The sequence below is a fragment of the Mustela lutreola genome, chromosome 2 (genome assembly GCF_030435805.1).
Source record: "Mustela lutreola isolate mMusLut2 chromosome 2, mMusLut2.pri, whole genome shotgun sequence".
Classification (NCBI taxonomy): Eukaryota; Metazoa; Chordata; class Mammalia; order Carnivora; family Mustelidae; genus Mustela; species Mustela lutreola.
In genome coordinates this window covers 9,761,694-9,782,806 of record NC_081291.1, presented here as the reverse complement: position 1 = coordinate 9,782,806, position 21,113 = coordinate 9,761,694, and the positions used below count along the sequence as shown (strand labels likewise).

The window sequence follows — 21,113 nt, the reverse complement described above, 5'->3', positions numbered from 1 at the left end:
AAGGGAATTCAGGGAGGTTCAGAAATAAAACATTTATTACATGAAGAGGAACGAGGGGCAGAGGGAGGGGATGGCCACAAGGTCTGCCGCCACAAGTAGGGGGGAGGCTGAGGCAGGGGAAGGGGGGGGTCCATTCGGCCTCCCTGGGGGGCAACGTCCACACCTGTAGCCAAGGAAAGGGGCAGATGCGCAGAGAGCAAGGACCTGTGCCCAGTGCGGGGTGAAGGTGGGCGCTTGAGGCTGGTGGGTCAGGGGGCTCCCTCCCTCTGCCCCTTCCCAACTTAAATAGGCATAAATAAGAAGCGTCCAGACTCTCAGGCCACCAGGGGCTGCCCCGCCCAGCTCCCTTCCCCGCAGCCTAACACGAGCGCTGGTCCGTCGGTCGGTCGGTCGGTCATCAGTCGGTCGGCCGGCCAGCCGGGGAGAGGCTGCCAGGAAGGCAACCGGCTCCCAGGCCGCGGAGGTAGTTGGAGTCAGTGTCCAGAGCGGCCGGGCCCTCACAGCACAATCCACGTGTATCGCTCACTGTCTGCCAGAACCTTCAGCGAGCACCCTGCAAGGAAGGGGCAGAAGGGAGCCATGAAGTCTACAGGCCCAGGCTGAGGGGAGGTGCCCGCCTCCTGCCCTGATGTGATTTGGGCCACAAGGTTCCAGAAGGCAATTACCCTGCTGAGTTCTGCAGGCCTCCCCCCAGCAGCTACCCAGTAGAGGTCTGCTGAATGAACGGACTGGCTGGGGGTCCCCAGGCGCCACAGCTGCCAGGTCCTCTGCGAGCCTGCCCTTCCCTCCCCGCACTCCATTCATGGCCAGTGGACTCCATTCAGGAACACAGAGGAATCCACACCTGTTCTAGACCTGACATGGTGCCAGAGGACCTCAGTCCTGACCGTCATCGGGTCCCAGGGCCCACCTTTGTGCAGCGCCTCGTTGGTCATCCTGTTGACATAGCGGCCGCTGCTCTCAGGCACCAGCCACTTCATGACCATGTCCACGCAGCTCTTGCGGTACGAGCTCCAGACACTGCCGCTGAGGGCAAGGGGGTGAGGGCTCTCATCACCCCGGTCGCCCACCCCGGTCCCTGGCCCCCGGCCCTGGCCCCAGCCCCACCTCACCTGGTCTGCCCCTTGACCTCAGTGAGGTCGCCTACACTGACTGTCACGAAGATGCCTGTGTTGAGGTCCCATGCCACCTTGAGGCTGGTGTGATAGGTCTTTGGTCTGCAGTGGGGTGGGGGGCAAAGGAGAAAGCGCTGGGACCCCGGCAACCCTGAGGGTCTGCTCTCTCTGGAGCAGTTACGGTGTGCCTGGTCCAAGTTTTGGGGGCAGGGAAAGTCGTCTCCATCCCCGCTTGCCCACCCCCACAGAAGAATCTGAGTGTGGCTTCCTGCTGGGCGGAGACGGGGGGCCACCTCTACTCCCACCGGCTCACCGGAGCTGGCCCTCCTCAGTTGGGGACGGGAATGCCAGGAGCAGCAGGCCAATGTTGATGAGGACTTGATTGGTTTCCGGGCAGACCTTGGTGGGGGCGGGGCGGGGACAACAGTGACAGCTATTGAGGTGATGCCCAGAATACAGAGTCCCTGGGCCCACCCTGTCCCCTCCCCAGGCCCACCTCCAGGATGACAATGTCATAGTCGCTGAAGGAACAAAACTGGTGGGCCCAGGTGGCGTCATGGCGGATGACCTCATTGATGACGTATTCAAAGTCCAGTGTGAGCTGCTCCACCGTCAGATACTGACCCTGTGGGTGGTGGGGAGGGGAGGGTTGCTGTAACTGCGACCCCAGCAGGCTCCCCAGGGGCTGCCCCTCGGCCTGCCTCCCACAGGCACCAACCTGGACGGCAGCCCGCTCCCGCATGGGCCGCAGGTTGCGGCCCCGGAGATCAGTCACCACAAAGGGCAAGGAGATCTTGTCATCCTCGAACTCTGAGGGCACAGGAATTGGGAGTAGGGGTGGGAGGGGGAACTTTCACGCCCAGCGCCCTGCCTGCTGCGTGGGTTCCTGACTCACCATCCTCCGGTTCTGTCCCTTCGCTGGACCCCAGCACATAATACAGCTTGGTGTAGTTGACATAGCCCGGCTCTGGGGCCGGTGCTTCCGCCGCTGGGGGGCTATCTCGGGGTGCCACCTCCCCGCCTGGGGCCAGGGGCTCTGAGGGCAGACGGCAGCGGCTGCCCGAGGGCCCTGGGCAAGGGGGTGGCCGGGCTTCCTCCAAGGTCCCCCCCTTGGCCTCTCTGGCCCTGCGGAAGATGTCGGCCACAAACTCCTTGGCTTTGGCGATGGCAGGTGAGGGCTCGGGGGCCCCAGGGGGCCGGGTGGGAGCTGCTTCAGGGCAGGGGCTGGGGAGGGCAGGGGGCACCTCAGGGCTCTGGGGCCCAGGGGGGCTCGGGGGTGCTGGAGGGGAGGCGGTGTGGTCATACAGAATTTGGCAGAAGCTGCTCTCGCCTGAAACAAAAACAGAGGGAGGTAGGGGTGCTCAACAGTCGAGTTCAAGTTTAGGACACTGCCAACCTTCCTAACCGCCCTAGGGCTGCTTCTTAGAAATCCACCTTGAGGAGACCCTCCTAGAAGACTTACTTATATTGAAAGATCAGTCAGAAACACTCAGGAAAAAGGCCTTGTACACGCACGTGTGCACATAAATGACACTTTCATTCAGACTTCAATTTTGAGCATTTACCAAATGCCACACACTGAGGACACGAGTGGAAAGCCACACAAATCCCTGCCCCTGGGCGGCTGACAGTGACAAAAGCTAAAGATCACCGAAGTCTGAGTTTCCTACACAGCCATTCATTGTTCCCAAAGGGAGCTGACTGGCTTGGGCACTCAGCAGCCAAATCCCAGGCCTCCGTCGCTGTCCGCCTGACTAGGGACTGGCTTCCCTCTGGGAGCGTGAGCTCAGCATGGAGAACCCTGAAGCACAGAATGAGCAGCACCAGGACCTCTGCCTGCACCACCTCCGTAGGGCCCCCCACAATCAATCTTGAGCAGGGAGGCTGTGTCCTCCCAGTTCAGAGACTAGGGACCGAGGCTCAAGGAGAAACTTGTCCAAGGTCACGCTGCAGGACAGCACGAACCAATGCACTCCTGTCCACCAGCACGGAAAATGGCCAAGTCAAAACTCACTGTCCCTCTGTGTAAGTGGTAAGGTGTTAGACATGGGGGACAGTGGCCCCCTCACCCCCGAATGCGTACAGCTGAGTCCTTTCCCACGTGACCCTTCCTACAGGGAGCCACAGCCACAAGTCCAGGGGTATGGGTCTCAGCCAGCCCCGGCTTGTTGGGGGCTCACAGCCTGATGAGGGGCAGGGCCTTGCCCACAGTGGCAAAGGCGGCCAGGGCCAGGAGGCCCCTGGATGGGCCCAGAAACAAGGCGCCCTGGCTCTTGCTGATGTGTGCACTCCGTTTTATACATTTAATTCTCTCTTCATATCCACTCCCCTCCCCCTCCCAGGGGAAACCATTATCATGTAGTTAGTGGGTGTCTTCTCATTTGACTGCGTTCTTGCAAAATCAAAACATATTTTTAATTTATATGTGAGTGGTATCATTATCCGGTTATAGGTCTCCCTTCGTTTCGTCTGCACTCAAGCACATCTTTAAAGCATGCTCCATGGTCACGCGTGCTGGGGCACCCACTGAAACTGCTCATCCAAGAGAACATCTGCCTTGTCTGACCTCCCTGAGCCCCAGGGATGGAGCTCGCAGCCCGCAAAGCCTTGGACGTGGTCAGGCACAGGACCGCTCACATGTGAGGCCCTGAGAGAGCGGCGGTGTGGGAGGGAGCGAACATCCCCACCAGCCCGTACCACTGTCCAGCTTCTTAACTTCAACCACTCTGTCAAGGGACATCACCTTGTGATCTCCAAAAATTGGAAATTTTTGGAGAGAGCACTGTGCCGTCCAGCATGGTAGCCGCGACCACATGTGGCTTTTTGAACTCAACTAAAATGAACTGAAATTAAAAACTCAGTTCCTTGGTCACATGAGCCACTTTCAGTGGCTACTAGTGGCAGCTGTTGCAGATATAGACCTGGCAGATATAGACCATCCCAGCCCTGTGCTAAATTCTAGAGAACAGCGCTGGGGTGGAGCATAGCTAGCTTGGGAGTCCATATCCCTGCTTTCCAGCTGAGTTACCTTGGACAAGGGACTTCACTTCTGAAGATCTCATTTGGGATCAGGGGACTGGGGGCTTGGAGGATTCCAGAGGGCACCAGGCCCGTCCTCAGACCCAGGGGCCTACCTGCCGAGTGGACGGAGACGGCGCAGGCCACCAGGGAGTAGCTGGTGTTGAGCAGCACCACCTGGTCCTTCTTGAGCTGGAAGGCGGGCTGGAAGGTGGGGAAGGGGTAGACCACCTGGTACTTCGTGTGCAGTATGAAGCCGTGCCGCAGGCACTGTGCGCTCGGGTCGCCTGCAGCAATACACGCACTGCGGGCTCACGCATGGCCTCGAGGCAGGGAGGCAGCCCGCACCCCGAGGCCCCCAGCCGCTCACCTGGATGGGCCCGGCTGGCTTCCCGGCAGGCGGCACAGCGGCCTGGCGGTGGTACCGCCACGGTGCTGATGTAGATGTCTCTGTGGTTCTCGTCACTCATCATCATCATGTTCATGAGCATCCCGTTGGCTGAGCGGGTGCTGGGGGCCGGCATGCCTTCAGCAACCTGGCCCACGCACCGCCCTCCCCGGGTCCCCAGGCCTCCCATGTCCCCAAGTCTTACTTGAACCCAAAGACGATGACCTTGGAGGCGTCACTGGGCCACTCACACACGGTCAGGTACAGGTCGCTATAGATCTCCTCATCCTGGAAGAGCCGCACCTGCCGGACCTGAGCAGCACGTTCAGGGTCGGTATAGGGTGAGAGCAAGTAGGGTGGGGGTGCGTAGGGGACCGAGGATGCACAATGCTGGGCAGGAATTGGAGCTGGGGCTGAGCTGGCAGGAGCAACCTTTTGGGTGGGGGGGGGGGGGTGGCTCGACCCAGGGAGTCCCAAGCAGCTCCTACACCACACCCCTCTGCCTTCCTGAGGACAGGCTGGGGAGGCTCCCCTTAGGAGGAGGGGAAACAGGGAAGCTGGCCTGGCACAGGAGGAAGCTGAGGAGAGAGCCCAGCCCCAAGAAAGGGGACTCTGCCAGACACATCAGATCCACGCCCTATCCACCCCGAAACCTGTTCACCTTTCCGAGCTCATGTGTAAACTGGGGTAACAGCACTCACCTCCTGGGGGAGGGGGGTTCAAGGAGTCAAAGTCAGGGTTAAGTGCACAGACTAGCAAAGCTACCAGGTCCCACCTGGCCTAAGCCTGCTGTGTGCTTCTTAGGCTGAGTCGAACCACACGCAAGTGCCACCACCTACCTACTTTCAACTATAAAAACGGCGGCTGCACCTGGTTTGACCTAAGGCACGGAATACTGACAGTGACCCTTGGAGTAGAATTTCTCCACTTTACAGACAAGGACTGTGAGGCTCGGGGGATGCTGTGATCTGCTGGTCACGTTGCTGGAAGGGATAGCCCAGCCCTGGGCCCGGCCCTACCAGCTTGAGCTTGCTGTGGACGTTGAACTCCCACCAGTACAGATGATAGATGTAGAAGGAGAAGTCATCATCCCCACTGCTGCTGGTATATGAAAGAACATAACGGCCGCACTTGGAAAAGCCCAGGAAGATGTGTCTGTGGGGGCAGGCAAAACAGCCAGGTCAAGACCGACCTACTGCCCCGCCCAGCCACCCCCCACCAACCCCCACCCCATCCCAGCCTCACGCAGCCTCACCCTGCGTAGAGAAAGTCCTCATCCACAATGTTCTTGAGGGAGACGCAGACCCTGGGCGGCAGCTTCCGGAAGAGGCGAGGGGAGAGCTGCCCACTGATCTGGGAAAGGGGTGGCCCTGGCTCTTGAGGCACCATCACGCCCCAGTCCCCTCACCTAAAGCAGAGTAGCACCCCCAGGGTCTAGCCCAGACACACAGGCCCACTTCCCAACAACCATGACGGTCAAGAGCAGTCCAAGCTCTGGAAGGTGGGAATAGCTGGGGAAGATGGATCAACTGGGCCTCACTTGAGCCTCCCCTTCCACCAGGGACCCATGCCCTGGGCCTCACTTGAGCGTCCCCTTACACTAGGGACCCATGACACCCTCCCAGTCCCATATCTCTTCAACCTCAGAGCCCCTCTTGCCCAAGCACCCAGGTTCTAAGGACCGGCACTGTCATTAACCCCCACCCCCAGCAAGGTTTCCCATTCACCCTTGGCCACAGTGTGCCACTGGCTGCCTTCCTGAAGGCTTCTTCATGGTACACTGAGCTGTAGGTGTCCTTGGCCACTAAGGAGGCTTGACCAACTGAACTCACCAGTCCCTAACCCATTAGCCTACACACACAGTGCTCAGGACCTTTGAGAGGGCCCTGGCCTCACCTGGGGACCTACTGAGGCAGAAGAGGGGCTAACCAGTGACCTTCCAATTCCTGCCCAATTCCCCCTTCTCACTTAACCTAGCCACCTTCTAACCATCTCCCTCATCCCAAAAACTTCAAGGAGGGGACAGGCAGGCACAAGCTGTGTAGTAGGGGATCAGAGCACCCTGAGTCCTACAGCCCAGTCTGAGTGAGACACTTGGCCTTACCCTCAAGAGTACTGATGGGAAAGAGACCTATCTGGCGGGCTCCCTAGCGGATGAGGGAGAAAGCCCACTCCACAAGGGGATGCCAGTCTTCTGGAACAGCTCTGTTGGTGAAGCCCAGGCTGACCGGGGAGACACAATCCCTGTCCCAGGAGCTTCCAAGCTAAGGGTGGAGCCACAGCCCAACCCGGGAACAACCAGGCTGAAGGCGGAGACAGTCCCTGCCCCAGAATCTCGTCAAAAGGAGGAGACACAGCACTGCCTTCACAGAGTTCCCAGACTAATGGAGAAGGCACTTTCCCTATCCACGGGAATATAGTTCTGCCCAGGTTGCCAACTGCTGACCTGACAGCAGATTCACATGTCTGCCCTCCCAGAGCACCCCAAAGGATGTGGGAGAGACATGCTGGCACGTTGTGAGTTTACTGTCTGATGGAGAAGACAGAGCGGTGCTCAGGGAGCTCCCAGTCTGAGGGGGAAGACCAGGCTTTCTCCAAGGAGGTCGCTCCCATTCAGTGGGGGAGGCAGACACAGGTACAGGAATTCCCTGCTCCCGTGCGGTCGGAGCCGGGACAGAGAGAGGAACAGCAGGCAGAGGAAGCCCAAAGCCGGTCGCAGGGGCTCCGCCACGGGGGTGGGAAAGCTCCATAACGGAGGGGCCATGGGAGCAGGGTTTTGAAAAATGAGTCTGACCCTGGATCGCCCCCTTCCTCCTTATTCCTCCAGCGACCTCCCTCTCTCCAAGCCCTTTCTCAGCCACCACACCAGCCTTTCCATCAGAGCCCCCTCCCCCGGAATCCGCCCCCAGTCCTCTCCATCCAAACCCCCGTCCCAGCCCCCTCCATCCAAGCCCTCTCCCCCGGGCCCCGCCCAGCCCCCTTCCTCCGAGCCCCCTCCCCCGGGGCTCCGCCCCCAACCCCTCACCCCGCGAACGCCTCCTTCCCTCCGCCTCCCTCGTCCCTTCTCCCCACCCTCCGGCGCGCTCCTCCAAGACTCCAGGCCTTACCTTGACCCGCTCCAGCTGCTTGAGGACGTGCTCCCGCCGCCGCCCTGCTGCCCGCTTCCCCCCGGCGCCCCCGGGGCCGCCGCCGCCGCTCCCGGCCCCGCTGTTCCGCTCCGATTTCGAGCTGGGCGCCATTTTCACCCCCTCCCTCCACTTCCGGAGCAACCGGCCTTTTTGTCCCACCCCCGCCGCCTCCTCATTGGCCCTTTCTCGGCATTGCGGCCGGTCGGTTGGGTGAAAGCCCGCATTCGGGGCCTCTTCCCGCTAGGCCTGTCCATCATAGCCACCTCGGCCCTTGATTGGCTGAGATGATACAAACCCTGTGGTTCGCCGCCGTATTCCCGCCTTTCCGCAAGGACGCACCCGTCAAGAGGCCCGGTTTGCACCCCTTGCCGAGGAGACTTTGACCGGATAGGCGAAGGCCCCTATCCCTCTCGGCGGCGTCACGCCCCACTGTGGCTGGTGGGTTTCCATGGAGACCGCGGGCGGTCCAGGCCCGTGGGCGGGGCGATGAGAGCCTGTGGTCCAGACCCGGCCGGAGTCCCCACAGCGCCCTATCCAGATGCGAAGAGGCCTGGCGACTATCCTGGGGCCATCACAGGCCGGGCCAGGCCAAGGAAAGGGATTTGCAAAAAAAAAAAAAAAAAAAAAAAAAAGATGAGAGTTGATGAAAACATCTTTCAGATGGGCGGGGGCAGCGATGATGTTAACGATAGCATCGATGGCTTCTAGAGCACTAACCATGTGCTAGACATGGTTCTGAGCTTACAACAATTCTATGCAGTAGGTCACTGTTGTGCCCATTTTACAGATGACAGTAATAATTGTTGAATGTCTGCTAGAAGTATCATCTTTTTGTGGCGTTTGCTCATTTAATCTTCGCAACAGTTTTGCAGATAGGTCCTTTTATTATTATAAATAATACATTTATAAATAATAATCTATTACTCCAAGGGTCATTTCATTCTCATGAAACTGAGGCTTACAGCATAGTGCTCCCGAGTACCTGACATGCATATACCTCAGTTGTAACTATAATCAGGGAAGAAGTGAATGGATCTCAGACTTCTCATTTGTCCAGCCTCATGCATTCATTTAGTCAACAAATATTTATTGAGTGCCTACTATATTCTAGAGCTGGGGAACAAGACAGGTGATAAAGAAGGAAATGGATTTTTGGTTATCTAATTCCAGGTAGGATTAGAAATCAAAGGGAAGGAAGAAGTCTGCTCAGGGCAGTCATAGAGGGGCCCTGTGCAGGTGAGGAAGAGGAATATTCCAACAAAGAGAAAGCCTTTAGAGGAATGAGGGTGACATGACTGAGAGACCACAGAAAGTCCAGTTTGGGCCAAAGCAGGAATGAACAAGGGAAAAAATAAGCAAGGAAAACACAAGGACAGGAAAGCAGGCAGGGAGTGTTGGTAAGCAAGATAGCTGGATTTTACTCCTAAGCATAAAGGGAAGTCTCTGGAGGTTTTTAGTATATGATGGAACCTGCTGGGAGATTTAAAAGATTGTGATCCATGGAGTATCTCACTGGCTCAATGGGTAGAACATGCAGCCCTTGATCTCAGGGCCTGGAGGTCATGCCCCATGTTGGATGAAGAGATTAAAAAAAAAAAACAAAACTAATAATGAAAGATCATCGTGATCCAAAGAAATAAATACCAATGAATCCATACTGGTATAAATAAATGATTGAATAAAAAATGGGGGGAAAGAGATGACCCTTCCATATAGAACATGTTCAATTAATAAGTATAGAAGGAATGAGGGAATTTAAAAAATCATTATCAGGCAGACATCACAGATATAATTGCAGCAGTCAAAATCTACCAATGAGTGTTAAAATTAGTGAATGAAACTTCAAGGAGGAAACATGACATTCGCCTACCCTAAAAGTATGTCTCCTAAAATATTTATTTGCTGGGTTTTTAAAAATATATGTCCACAGGGGCACCTGGGTGACTCAGTAGGTTAAGTGTCTAACTCTTGATTTTGGCTCAGGGTCCTGGGATTGAGCCCTGCCTCAGATTCTGGGCTGGGGGTGAAGCCTGCTTGGGATTCTCTCTTTCTCTCTACTTCTCCCCACTCACGAACCCTGCCTGACCACATGATGGAGCTTAATTCACCTTGTTGGGTGTGGGCTGGATTTAGAGACTTGTGTCTAAAGAATAAAAGTATGGAAAGTGCAAAAAGTAACTTAGTAGTGGAGAAACCTGGCAGATACTACCACAAGCAGGTTAGTTAACTGTCTGCTTTCAGTTCATGTCATGATCCCGGGGTCCTGGGATCAAGCCCTGCATTGGGCTCCCCCACTCAGCGGAGACCCTTCTTCTCCCTCTACCCTCCCCCCATGTTTGCACTCTCTCCTTCTCTCTTTCTCTATCTCAAATAAACAAACAAATAAACAAAAATCTTTAAAAAAAAATATCGTAGGCATGAGTCATATGCATGTACCCCTGATAGGAGGTGATGAAGAGGACACATCACGTCTCTGGTATCGTCCCTTAAATCCATAACCTCAGTCCACTCTTGAGAAAAGACAAGACGTTTGTCCCAAACTGAGGGATATTCTACAAAAGACCTAGTTAGGACACTTCAGAAACGTCAAGGTCATGAAGGGGAACCTGGGTGGCCCAGTTCGTTAAGGTCCAGCTCTTCATTTCAGCTAAGGTCATGATCCGGAGGTCCTGAGACTGAGCCCTGTGTTGGACTCTGTGCTCACCGTGGAGTCGGTAACATGAGATTCTCTCCCCTGCTCCCTCTGCCCCTCCCCTCCATTTGCATCCTCTCTCTCAAGTAAATAAATAAATCTTTTTTAAAAAAATGCCAAGGTTGGGGCACCTGCCAAGGTGGCTCAGTGGGTTAAGCCGCTGCCTTCGGCTCGGGTCATGATCTCAGGGTCCTGGGATCGAGTCCCGCATTGGGCTTTCTGCTCAGCGGGGAGCCTGCTTCCCTCTCTCTCTCTGCCTGTCTCTCTGTCTACTGTGATCTCTCTCTGTCAAATAAATAAATAAAATCTTTAAAAAAAAATGCCAAGGTTGTGAGAAACAAAGCATGACGAAGAAATTGGCACAGATTAGAGAAGTCTTAGGAGACACAGTCAATGAAATGTGATGTCCTGGTTAGGATCTTGGACCAGAAAAAGACATCAGAGAGAAAACTGGTGTAATTCATAATAAGCCTGTAGTTTAATGAACAGTATTGTGCCAATGTTAGTTAATCTCTTAGTTGTAACAACTGTACCATCGTTATGTAAGATGTTAACATTCGGGCCAATGGGGTGAAGGGTAGACAAGAGCTTTGCAACTTTGCAGGGTGCCAATTTTGCAAATTATCGTAGCCTGTTGAATTGCCATAATAAAAATACTATAGACAGGGTTAATTTATTTCTCTCAGTTCTTTCAGTTCTGGAGGCTGTGAAGTTCAAGACCAAGGCACTGGTATAGCCAGTGTCTGGTGAGGGACCACTTCCTAGATTGTAGACAATCGCCTCCTCGCTATATCCTCACGTGGCTGAGAGAGACAGAAAGAGAGAGGGAGAGAGATTTCACCAGCTCTCCTACAGGGTCCTAATCCCATTCATGAAGTCTCCATCCTCGTGATCTAATCACCTGCCTTGTGGCCCACCTTCTATTCCATCACATTGGGGGCTCGGTTTCAACACATGCATTTAGGGGAGACGCAAACATTTAGTCCTTAGCACAAATCCTCTGTAACGTGATCATTATTTCAAAATAAAAAGTAGTTTTTGAAGAGTTTTGGTGAAAGATCATTTGGTTTCTGTGTGGACAATGTTTAGGGGACTAAGGGTAGTGGGCAAGAATCGCCTCAGGGAGGCCAGGGCGAAGTTATGGTGGCTTAGATTCATTCATTTAATAGCATGGAGATGGAGAGAAGTGGCCATATTCAGAGCCAATGGGTCAGTTCATGGACCCCAGGTATTTGGGTGAAGATGGGAAGGGGTTTAGAGGTGGTTGTAGCACCTGAGTGGATAGTGAGTTCCAGTTTCTCTACATCTTTGCCAACATTTGTTGTCTTCTGTTTTTTGATACAAGCTGTCCCAGTGGGTGTGATCATTTACTTTTAAATATTACCTTTATGCAGTTTGAAATTCATCACGGGGAAGACATAGAATGGTCAGTGATTACAAGATGTTTGACATTATTAGTCCTCAAAGAAACGCAAATCTAGCCACAATGTCATACTATGACACACCCACCAAAATGGCTAAAATTGAAGTCTGACCATACCAAGTGTTGACAAGGACTCGGAGGAACTGAAACTCTCACAGAGTGCCCGTGGGAGTGGAAAGTGGCACAATGACTTTGGAAGACAATTGGGCAGTTTCTTAAGTTAAATGGACACTCACTGTATGATTCTGCCATGTTACTCCTATGTATTTACCCAAGAGAACTTCTCGAAGACATGTTTACTGCCAGACTGGCTCAGGACCATTCATAGCAGTTTTATGCAACAGCCCCAAATAAGAAGAAAGTAGAATACCATCAACATATGATAAACAAATGGTGGCCCATCCAAGTAATAAACAAAAACAAATTATGGTCCATCTAAGACTCATGTTCTATGCCAGTTCTATCTCAATTTTTCAAAATTTTAAGTAAATTTTTAAAGAGTAATGAACTTGGGGTGCCCAGGTGCCCAGGTGCCTCAGTCATTAAGCATTTGCCTTCAACTCAGATCATGGTCTCAGGGTCCTGGGATCGAGTCCTGCATTGGGCTCCTTGCTCAGCAGGGGGCCTGCTTCTCCCTCTCCCTCTGCCACTCCCCCTATTTGTGCTCTCCCTCTGACAAATAAATAAATAAAATCTTTAAAAAATAAAAGAGGAATGAACTCTCAATGCATGTAACACAGATGAATCTAAAAGTCACTGTCCCTTGGGGTGTCTAGGTGGCTCAGTCGTTAAGTATTTGCCTTTGGCTCAGGTCACGATCCCAGCATCCTGGAATCGAGCCCCACATCGGGCCCCACATCGGGGTCCCTGCTCAGCAGGAAGCCTGCTTCTCCCTCTCCCACTTCCTGCTTGTGGGAGGGAACAAGTGTTCCCTCTCTCATTGTCTCTCTTTCTGTCAAATAAATAAAAAAAATCTTAAAAAAATAAAAATTTAAAAAATAAAACTCAACTGTCCCAAATAGAAGAAGCCAGACACCACAAACTACACACCTCATGATTCCATTCATATTAATTTCTAGAAACTGCCACCTGATCCACAGTGACAGACAGTAGATCTGTGGTTGCCTGGGGTTGGGCATGAAGGGGAAGCGGAGGGAGGCTGACCCAGCAGCAGAAGGATGCTTTTGGAGGTGATGGTAATGTTCAGTAACTATGGTTACGGTTTTCTCAAGTGCAAAATTGCTGAGGTTTGGAATGATGAGTTTTGACTCATGTACACTTTAAAATGTTTTCATTCTGGGGGCGTCTGGGCGGCTCAGTTGGTTGAGTGTCCGACTCTTGATTTCGGCTCAGGTCATGATCTCAGGGTCGTGAGATGGGAGCCCCGCATCTGGCTCTGTGCTCAGCAGGGAGTCTGCCTGAGATTCCCTCTCCCTCACCCCACTTAAGCTCTCTCTCTCCTTCCCAAATAAATAAATAAATTATAAAATCTTTAAGCATTTTCATACTACTGCATGTCATGAATACCGAAGTCAAGTTTTGTTTTTTTTTTTAATTCGACAGACGTACAAGGACATATGGTGGCAACACCTCTTCTCCCCTTAGCCCCAGCTGCCCACCCACCCATCAAGGCAACAGATACCCTTTTAAATTTTTTTAAAGATTATTTATTTATTGGGGTGCCTGGGTGGCTCAGTGGGTTAAGCCACTGCCTTCAGCTCAGGTCATGATCTCAGGGTCCTGGGATCGAGTCCCGCATTGGGCTCTCTGCTCAGCGGGGAGCCTGCTTCCCTCTCTCTCTCTCTGCCTGCCTCTCCGACTACTTGTGATTTCTCTCTGTCAAATAAATAAATAAAACTTTAAAAAAAAAAAAAAAAAGCCTCTGCCTTTGGCTCAGGTCATGGTTCCAGGGTCCTGGGTTCGAGCCCCGCATCAGGCTCTCTGCTCAGCAGAGGGGCTGCTTCCCTTCCTCTCTCTTCCTGCCTCTCTGCCTACTTGTGATCTCTGTCTGTCAAATAAATAAATAAATATTTAGGGGAAAAAAAAAGATTATTTATTTATTTATTTGACAGAGAGATAGAGAGAGAGCACAAGTAGGCAGAGCAGGAGGCAGAGGGAGAAGGAGAAGCAGGACTTCTGCTGGGCAGGGAGCCCGCTGCGGGACTCGATTCCAGAACCCTGGGATCATGACCTGGGCCGGAGGCGGCCTCTTAACTGACTGAGCCACCCAGGCGCCCTACCTTTTTAATTTATGAAAATGATCAAAATTGCCATCCTTGTTCTGCACCTTTTTTTCCCTCCAAGATTAGCCCGACTCACACTAATCCATACAACAGTTTGCATGGCGACCCACAAAAGGATATTCTGATGTCCTGACCCACTAAACATGTGAATATAACCTTATTTGGAAAAAAAATGTGTAATTAACTTAAAGATCATGAGATTATCCTGGATTAACCAGATGGGCCCTAAATCCCAAGACCAGAGTCCTTATAAGAGAGAGGAGGAGGAACAGACACATACACACACACAGGAAAAGGCCACGTGGAAACTGAGACAGAGTGCAGGGGCGCAGCCACAGACCCAAGAACATCCAAGATTGCCAGCAACCACAAGAAGCTGGAAGAGATACAAGGAAGGAGCCTCCAGAAGGAACAAGTCTGCCAACACCTTGACTTTGGACTTCCAGTTTCTGCAAGTCCACATAAATAATTTGAACTTCTGAAACGAATAAATGTCTGTTGTTTTTAAGCTGCCTTGTGTGTGGCCCTTGGTACAATAGCTCCAGGAAACTAATGCATGATGTAGAGATCGAGTAGTCCCTTGCAAGTCTAGACCTGGGTCTCTCTTATTTTAATAGGACACACTTTTTATTTGTTTGTTTTCCTCTTATGGGCTTTTTAAAAACATTTGCCCACACAACGGATGTTTGCTGACCCCCGGTATGTACTAGACACAGTTCCAGGTGCTGGAGAACAGAGGTGACTACGGCCAAGGGCCCACCTCCACTGTGGGGGAGGACCATGGACAGTGGGCAAATACATAAATTAGAATGTGAGAATTTACCAGAAAGAAAAATAAAGCAGGGAAGAGGAGAGAGAGACAAAAATGTTGCTTCTGGGGGCACCTGGGTGGCTCAGTGGGTTAAAGCCTCTGCCTTCAGCTCAGGTCATGATCTCAGGGTCCTGGGATCAAGCCCCGCATCGGGCTCTCTGCTCAGCAGGGAGCCTGCTTCCTCCTGTCTCTCTGCCTGCTTCTCTGCCTACTTGTGATCTCTGTCAAACAAATAAATAAAATCTTTTTAAAAAAATGTTGCTTCTGATTGGGGGGTTCTGGTAAGGGGCTCTCTGAGGAAGTGACAAGAATTCAAATCACAAGCCGTGTGGGATCCAGGGCAAGAGAGAATTTTCACTGTAATAAAAGCGCCCCACAGGGAATGTCCTTGCACGTATCTGTTACCCGCTGTGTAAGAGTTTTTCCAGAATAGGGGCGCCTGGGGGGCTCAGTGGGCTAAGCATCTGCTTTTGGCTCCTGTCATGTTCTTGGGATCCTGGGATTGAGCCCCGCTCAGCAGGGAGCCCGCTTCTCTTTCCCTCTGCTCCTCCCCCTGCCAGCTCATACTCTCTCCCTCAAATAAATAAATAAAATCTTTTTATTTTTTAATTTTTAAAAAAAATTTTACTTATTTATTTGACACAGAGAGAGATCAGAAGCAGACAGAGAGGCAGGCAGAGAGACAGGGGAAGCAGGTTCCCTGCTGAGCAGAGAGCCTGATGTGGAGTTCGATCCCAGGACCCTGAGATCTTGACCTGAGCTGAACGCAGAGGCTTAACCCACTGAGCCACCCAGGTGCCAAAATCTTTTTAAAAAGTGATTTTTCAGAATAGACTTCTGGTCCTTGAGTGCTGCACAGAGAGTAACACTCCAAATATTCCACTGACTCCTCCCCATCCCCCAACCCTTGCCCTCAGTTTCTCTGTCTCTCGCAGTCAGGCAGGACTATGTGACTGATCCTGGCCCATGAAGCAGGAGCAGAGGGTTCGGTGGTACTTCTGGATGGAAAACCCTGAAAAGCTGACTTGGAAGTCCTGTCTCTGTTTTCCATGGCGCCCGGCAATGGTGGGGGTGGGGTGGGCTGTGGTTCAAGATGGGGCTGCTTCTGTTGGGCTGGCTCCCTGCATGGCTGTGGGGCTCAGAGGCCCTGCTGATCTGTTGGGATCATATTGTGCGGATGATCAACTCTGGTGTTACTCACTGACCTTCGGGGCTGTTTGGAACACAAAGTGATCTCGCCTGCCTGTCTAATACACATGTGAAGCAGAACCAATGTGGTATGTATCTGTATGTATATATGATATATCTTTTATATATATATATATCCTTTATCCTTTATATATATATGTGTGTGTGTATCCTTTTATACATGCATATGTGAAATAGAGCCAATAAGTAGATATATCTGTACCTGCATATACCTCTTTTTTTTTTTTTTTAAGATTTTATTTATTTATTTGACAGACAGAGATCACAAGTAGGCAGAGAGGCACACAGAGAGAGAGAGGAGGAAGCAGTCTCCCTGCTGAGCAGAGAGCCTGATGTGGGGCTCGATCCCAGGACCCTGGGATCATGACTTGAGCCAAAGGCAGAGGCTTTAACCCACTGAGCCACCCAGGCGCCCCCTGCATATACCTCTTATCATATGTTTATTTTTTTACATATATCTCCATATATATATGTATATATCATTATAGATATATAATATCTTTGATCTATATATAGATCTATGTCTATTGATTGATCTATCCATATGTATATCAATATCTCATCTATTATCTATCTATAGAAAGATTTAGGGCCAGCTGGTCACGATCTCAGAGTCCTGCTCAGCGGGGAGCCTGCTTCTCCCTCTTCCTCTGTCACTCGCCCTGCTTGCACTCTTTCTCTCTCTCTGTCAAATAAATAAATAAAATCTTTTTAAAAGAGAGAGAGAGATTTATAATGAGGAATTAGCTTATGTGATTATGGAGGCTGAGAAGCCTCATAATCTGCCATCAGCAAGCTGGAGACCCAAGAGCCTCACGGTATAATTCCAGTCTGAGCACCCAAGGCTGAGGACCGGGGGTTGCTGACGGTGTAAATCCCAAATCCCAGTCCAAGGGCAGGAGAAGATCAGTGTCCCACTCCCAAGTCAGACAGGAAGAGAAAAGGACCAATTCCTCCATTTGAAAGAGGGCTTTGGCTGCCTCCGTTTGGACCTCAGACTTTCCAAGTTGGGTTCTTTTTCCCAGATTGTCTCGTGGCTTAGGCGGAAGACTGAAACTACCCACTCAAAACACAAGGACAGCCCTGAGCCAGCCAGACCCCTTCCATGTTCTCCAAGACAATGATCGATTTGACCTTCACTGTCCACCTGCGTGTACCCACCCACCTTTGCCCCACATTTTCCTTCTATAAACCTGGAAGTATTTTCTGCCCTTGGGAGACCGTCTTTGAGACACTGGCCTGAAGGTCTTTCCTGACGTTGGCCTTCCTGTAATAGATTCCCTTCCTTACTCTTGGATTTTGTCAGTGGCAAGTGGCTGAACCAGGTCTGTTTGGGGCCCCAGGAGCCAGGGTCTTGGTCCTGCTCTTGGCCCCCTGAGCCCCGGCCACACCTTTTCTGCTTTTTGTTCTATTCAGGCCCTTCATGGATTAAATGATGCCCATCCTGGGCAATAATGCCCCAGATGCTCTGGGGAGGACAACTAAATGCTAATATCTTCTGGAAACACCTTCACAGATGCACCCAGAAATCATGTTTAATCTGGGTACCCAATGGCCCAATATCATTTTATAATATAACCTCCACTTGACCTATACAATTAACCATCACAAGAACAGGGCAGGCACAATTTCAGTTTTACCATCTGGTTCTTTTTCTGATCCTGCTTCTTCATGACCCCTGCAGGCTCTCTTCTGCCCACCCCTCAGGCATGAGCCTTCCTCATTTTATACTTTCTCCTTGGCTAATGCCATCTATGTCGTGGCTTCCGCTCTCACTCTGTAGATAGCTTCTGCAGTTGTTAAGACAAGAGTATGTTGTTTTTTTCAAAGGAGAAAGAAATAGAAATGGTGGCTTACACAAGAAAGACATCTGGGGCACCCGGTTCGTGCAGTCAGTTAAGGATCCCTTGGTTTTGGCTCAGGTCATGATCTTGGTGTAGTGAGATCGAGCCCCGTGTCAGGATCCATGCTCAGCACAGAGTCTGCTTGGGATTTTCTCTCTTCCTCTTCCTATGCCCCTCTGCCACCTCTCTCTCTCAAATAATAAATAAATAAATCTAAAAAAAAAAAATCTTAGTGGGATGCCTGGGTGGCTCAATGGGTTAAATGTCTGCCTTCAGCTCAGGTCATGATCTCAGGGTCCTGGGATTGAACCCAGAACTGGGCTCCCTGCTCAGCAGAGAGTGTGCTTCTCCCTCTCCCTCTACCCCTCCCCTTGCTTGTGCTCTCTCTCTCTCAGATAAATAAATAAAATCTCTTAAAAAAATCTTTGAGCATCATAGAGCCCCAAAGGGGCTTAACCATGAGTTTCCCCACTTTTGTGAGACATGCCCCCTGCCCGGAGGGAGAGGCTCCCTGCCTAGCTAACTGCGCTATCAGCCTGACCAGCTGCACCCCATCTGGTCCTCAGCCTAATGGGCTCATCTCTCTGCCAGGCTGAGAAATTATCCTAACATGCCCAACATGTGGCTCTGCATATTGTACAATGTCCTTCCCCTCCTCTGGGCCGTGAGTGTATACAACTAATAAGCCAATGCTGATTTTTTTCTATACAAGCTTGGGTGTCAGACACTTGACTACCTTATGTCATTTAGAGCAGGAGATCTCTCCTTCACCAGCAGGAGGTGATCAAAATCCTAGTCATTGTAGGAATGGCCTTCCACCAGACATGTGATGCAGGTTGCTTCTATCCTTTTTTTTTTTTTTTTTAAAGATTTTATTTATTTACCTGACAGATAGAAATCACAAGTAGGCAGAGAGGCAGGCAGAGAGAGAGGAGGAAGCAGGCTCCCTGCCGAGCAGAGAGCCTGATGCGGGGCTCGATCCCAGGACCCTGGGATCATGACCTGAGCTGAAGGCAGAGGCTTTAACCCACTGAGCCACCTAGGTGCCCCCTGGTTGCTTCTATCTTGTTGTTCCACCACTCAAGGCCACTATTCTCAGGCTAATGTCATGGCCCAAGATGGCTGATGGAGTCCCAGCCATCACACTGAGCTTCCAATAACAAAGAGGAGAAAGGCACTCCCATTCCCTCAAAGTTGTGCATACCATGTCTGCTTACACAGTCGTAGGGCTGTACCTAGCTGCAAGGGAGGCTGGGAAATGTGGTTCTTCATCTTAGGCAGTCATATGTTAACTATCAGTAATTTTAAGAATTTGGCCCAGATCCTGAAAGGCTAATTAGCCAGATGAAGCCTGATTGAGTTTGGCCTTCGCCTGTGTCTTGAGGTTGAATGCCATTAGAGGATAAGAAGGGGTGGGCCCAAGGTGTACCTTGGGATCATTAGTTGGTCCTGATTTAAGACCCTTCCTTTCCTTCTCTGTTTGGGAGACTACATTTCCCATCATTACCTTGCTCTCTTTCACATCAACCCCCACCTCCTCCCAGTACCCCCAGCGCCCAAAATGAGACCAGATTGCTGCACTAGCTGCCCAGGGTTACTGCAGCTGTCCCTTGTTCCCATGACTCTGTAGTCCTCTCTACTCTGAGGTCAGAGCCAAGAGACACCAACAGTCGCTCCCCGTGCAAACCTTCCCACATATACAGACACAATCCTACATGCACTCCCTGTGCGCTTATAAAGGTGTCATAAGCGGTGATTATACTAGGCTCTATGCCTGGTATGGGCCACTACACTCCGCCACTAGAGTTCCTGCAGTACTCTTTGCTGGGTAGGGGAAGGCTAGACTTAGCCAGGCAGGGCTAGGAAGGGCAGAGCAGGGTAGGGCAGGGCAGGGCAGGGCTGGGCTGGGCTGGGCTGGGCAAGTGCAAGGTAGAGACAAAAGTGTTTATTGTAGAGAGATAAGGCCAGTGGGTCATCTATAAGATCCGTGGTTAGGTTCTTAACCAATCAGCACATTCCATCCTTCTGGCCACAGGATCTGGTTCCAGAAGGACATGTGACCAAAGCTGGGCCAATGAGATTTAAGCTTAGGGCTGGGGTGTGCACATGTTGCTGCTGGGGATATCTTGGCCCCACACAGGGAAGCTTGCTAGCAGAACCAAGAGGCAGAGAGGGAATCCATCCTGAGGATGTCATTTGAGCTCCTGGATCCAGCTATGCCTGAAAGATACTCCCATTGAACATTTCTGTTCAGGAGTCAATAAATCCCCTCATTTGCACTAGCTAGTTTGGTTTGGGTTCTCCATCCTTTGCAACAGAAAGAGGCCTGTCGGAAACAGCTTGGTTCTCGCTGGGGCTAGGATCAATGCAGTAATTCAGTAGTCTGTGGGGCTAGTCCCATTACTCTGCTAGGGAGACCAGGGAGCTTCTACCCAGTGTCCAAGCTAACAGTCACTGGTCCTACATGGAGAAGTTGGGCTGGGGACTGTTGTTCTCTTCTGGCTGAAGCTAAGACCCATCTCCTACCCCAGCCCAGAGGGACCCGGAGTGTCTCTTGTCCTGTGTATCCCCACACAGTCCTGGGAAATGTGGGCAAATGACCGCCCAAGTTTCTTCTTCCGTGGGAGGGGGATTAACAATACACATGCCCTCTCTCTCCACCATTCTCCCACATCTTGGCCCCTTCTTCCCACCCCCACCCCCTGATGTACTTCACTGACCCCTACCCTCCCGTAACAGGTGCTGCCTGGAACCCACCAGGCTCCACTCAGACCTCACCGCTAGGCACCTCTATTTGTTTAGGGCTGGTGCCTATTCTCCCCAAAGTGCCAGTGAATTCAGACCCTTCGGGGGCAGCCCTCAAACAGAGCCTGATGGAGGGAGTTGGAGAATCACTATCCCAGCTCTCCCCACCCTCTGCCCAGGTAGGACATGTGTCCTATGCAACCTGCCAGGATTCCCCAGCAGGACTCAGCCCCATGTGCCTCTGCTGGGCACTTGCTTGATAACAAGAGTGACAAACTGTCCCAGTTGGCCCAGGACGAAGGGTTTCCTGGGACACAGGGTTTTGAGTGCTGATACCGGTAAGCTCCAGGGAAGCTGATTGTCCCAGCAATAACTCATCGTTGACTGCTCCCTCCCTTTCTTCTGTCATTTCCTTGCTCCCCTCCAGCTTCATTCTCTAAGACAAATGCACTCAATCCTTGTCTCGGGCTCTGCTTCTGGGAAACCTCCCCAACTCG

General features: G+C 51.8%; 1 protein-coding gene across 1 annotated transcript; it reads right to left on the bottom strand.

Annotated features, from left to right (window-relative positions):
• Nucleotides 1-17: 17 nt before the first annotated feature.
• Nucleotides 18-7,785, bottom strand: DCAF15 (DDB1 and CUL4 associated factor 15). Its single transcript, XM_059160200.1, has 13 exons — nucleotides 7,629-7,785; nucleotides 5,777-5,874; nucleotides 5,541-5,676; nucleotides 4,727-4,833; nucleotides 4,504-4,643; nucleotides 4,250-4,420; nucleotides 2,011-2,445; nucleotides 1,834-1,925; nucleotides 1,612-1,740; nucleotides 1,429-1,514; nucleotides 1,113-1,217; nucleotides 911-1,026; nucleotides 18-553 (listed from the first exon to the last, which is right to left on the bottom strand). Exons 1-13 carry the CDS (start codon nucleotides 7,758-7,760, stop codon nucleotides 498-500), a joined length of 1,803 nt encoding a protein of 600 aa, XP_059016183.1. The 5' UTR covers nucleotides 7,761-7,785; the 3' UTR covers nucleotides 18-497.
• Nucleotides 7,786-21,113: the final 13,328 nt, after the last annotated feature.

Coding starts and splice junctions, on each gene's coding strand:
- DCAF15 (XM_059160200.1), bottom strand. CDS start 7,760: ATGGCGCCCAGCTCGAAATCGGAGCGGAACAGCGGGGCCGGGAGCGGC. Junction 1,515..1,611: donor ATGACATTGTCATCCTGGAG/GTGGGCCTGGGG, acceptor GCCCCCACCAAG/GTCTGCCCGGAAACCAATCA. Junction 1,027..1,112: donor GAGGTCAAGGGGCAGACCAG/GTGAGGTGGGGC, acceptor CCTTGCCCTCAG/CGGCAGTGTCTGGAGCTCGT.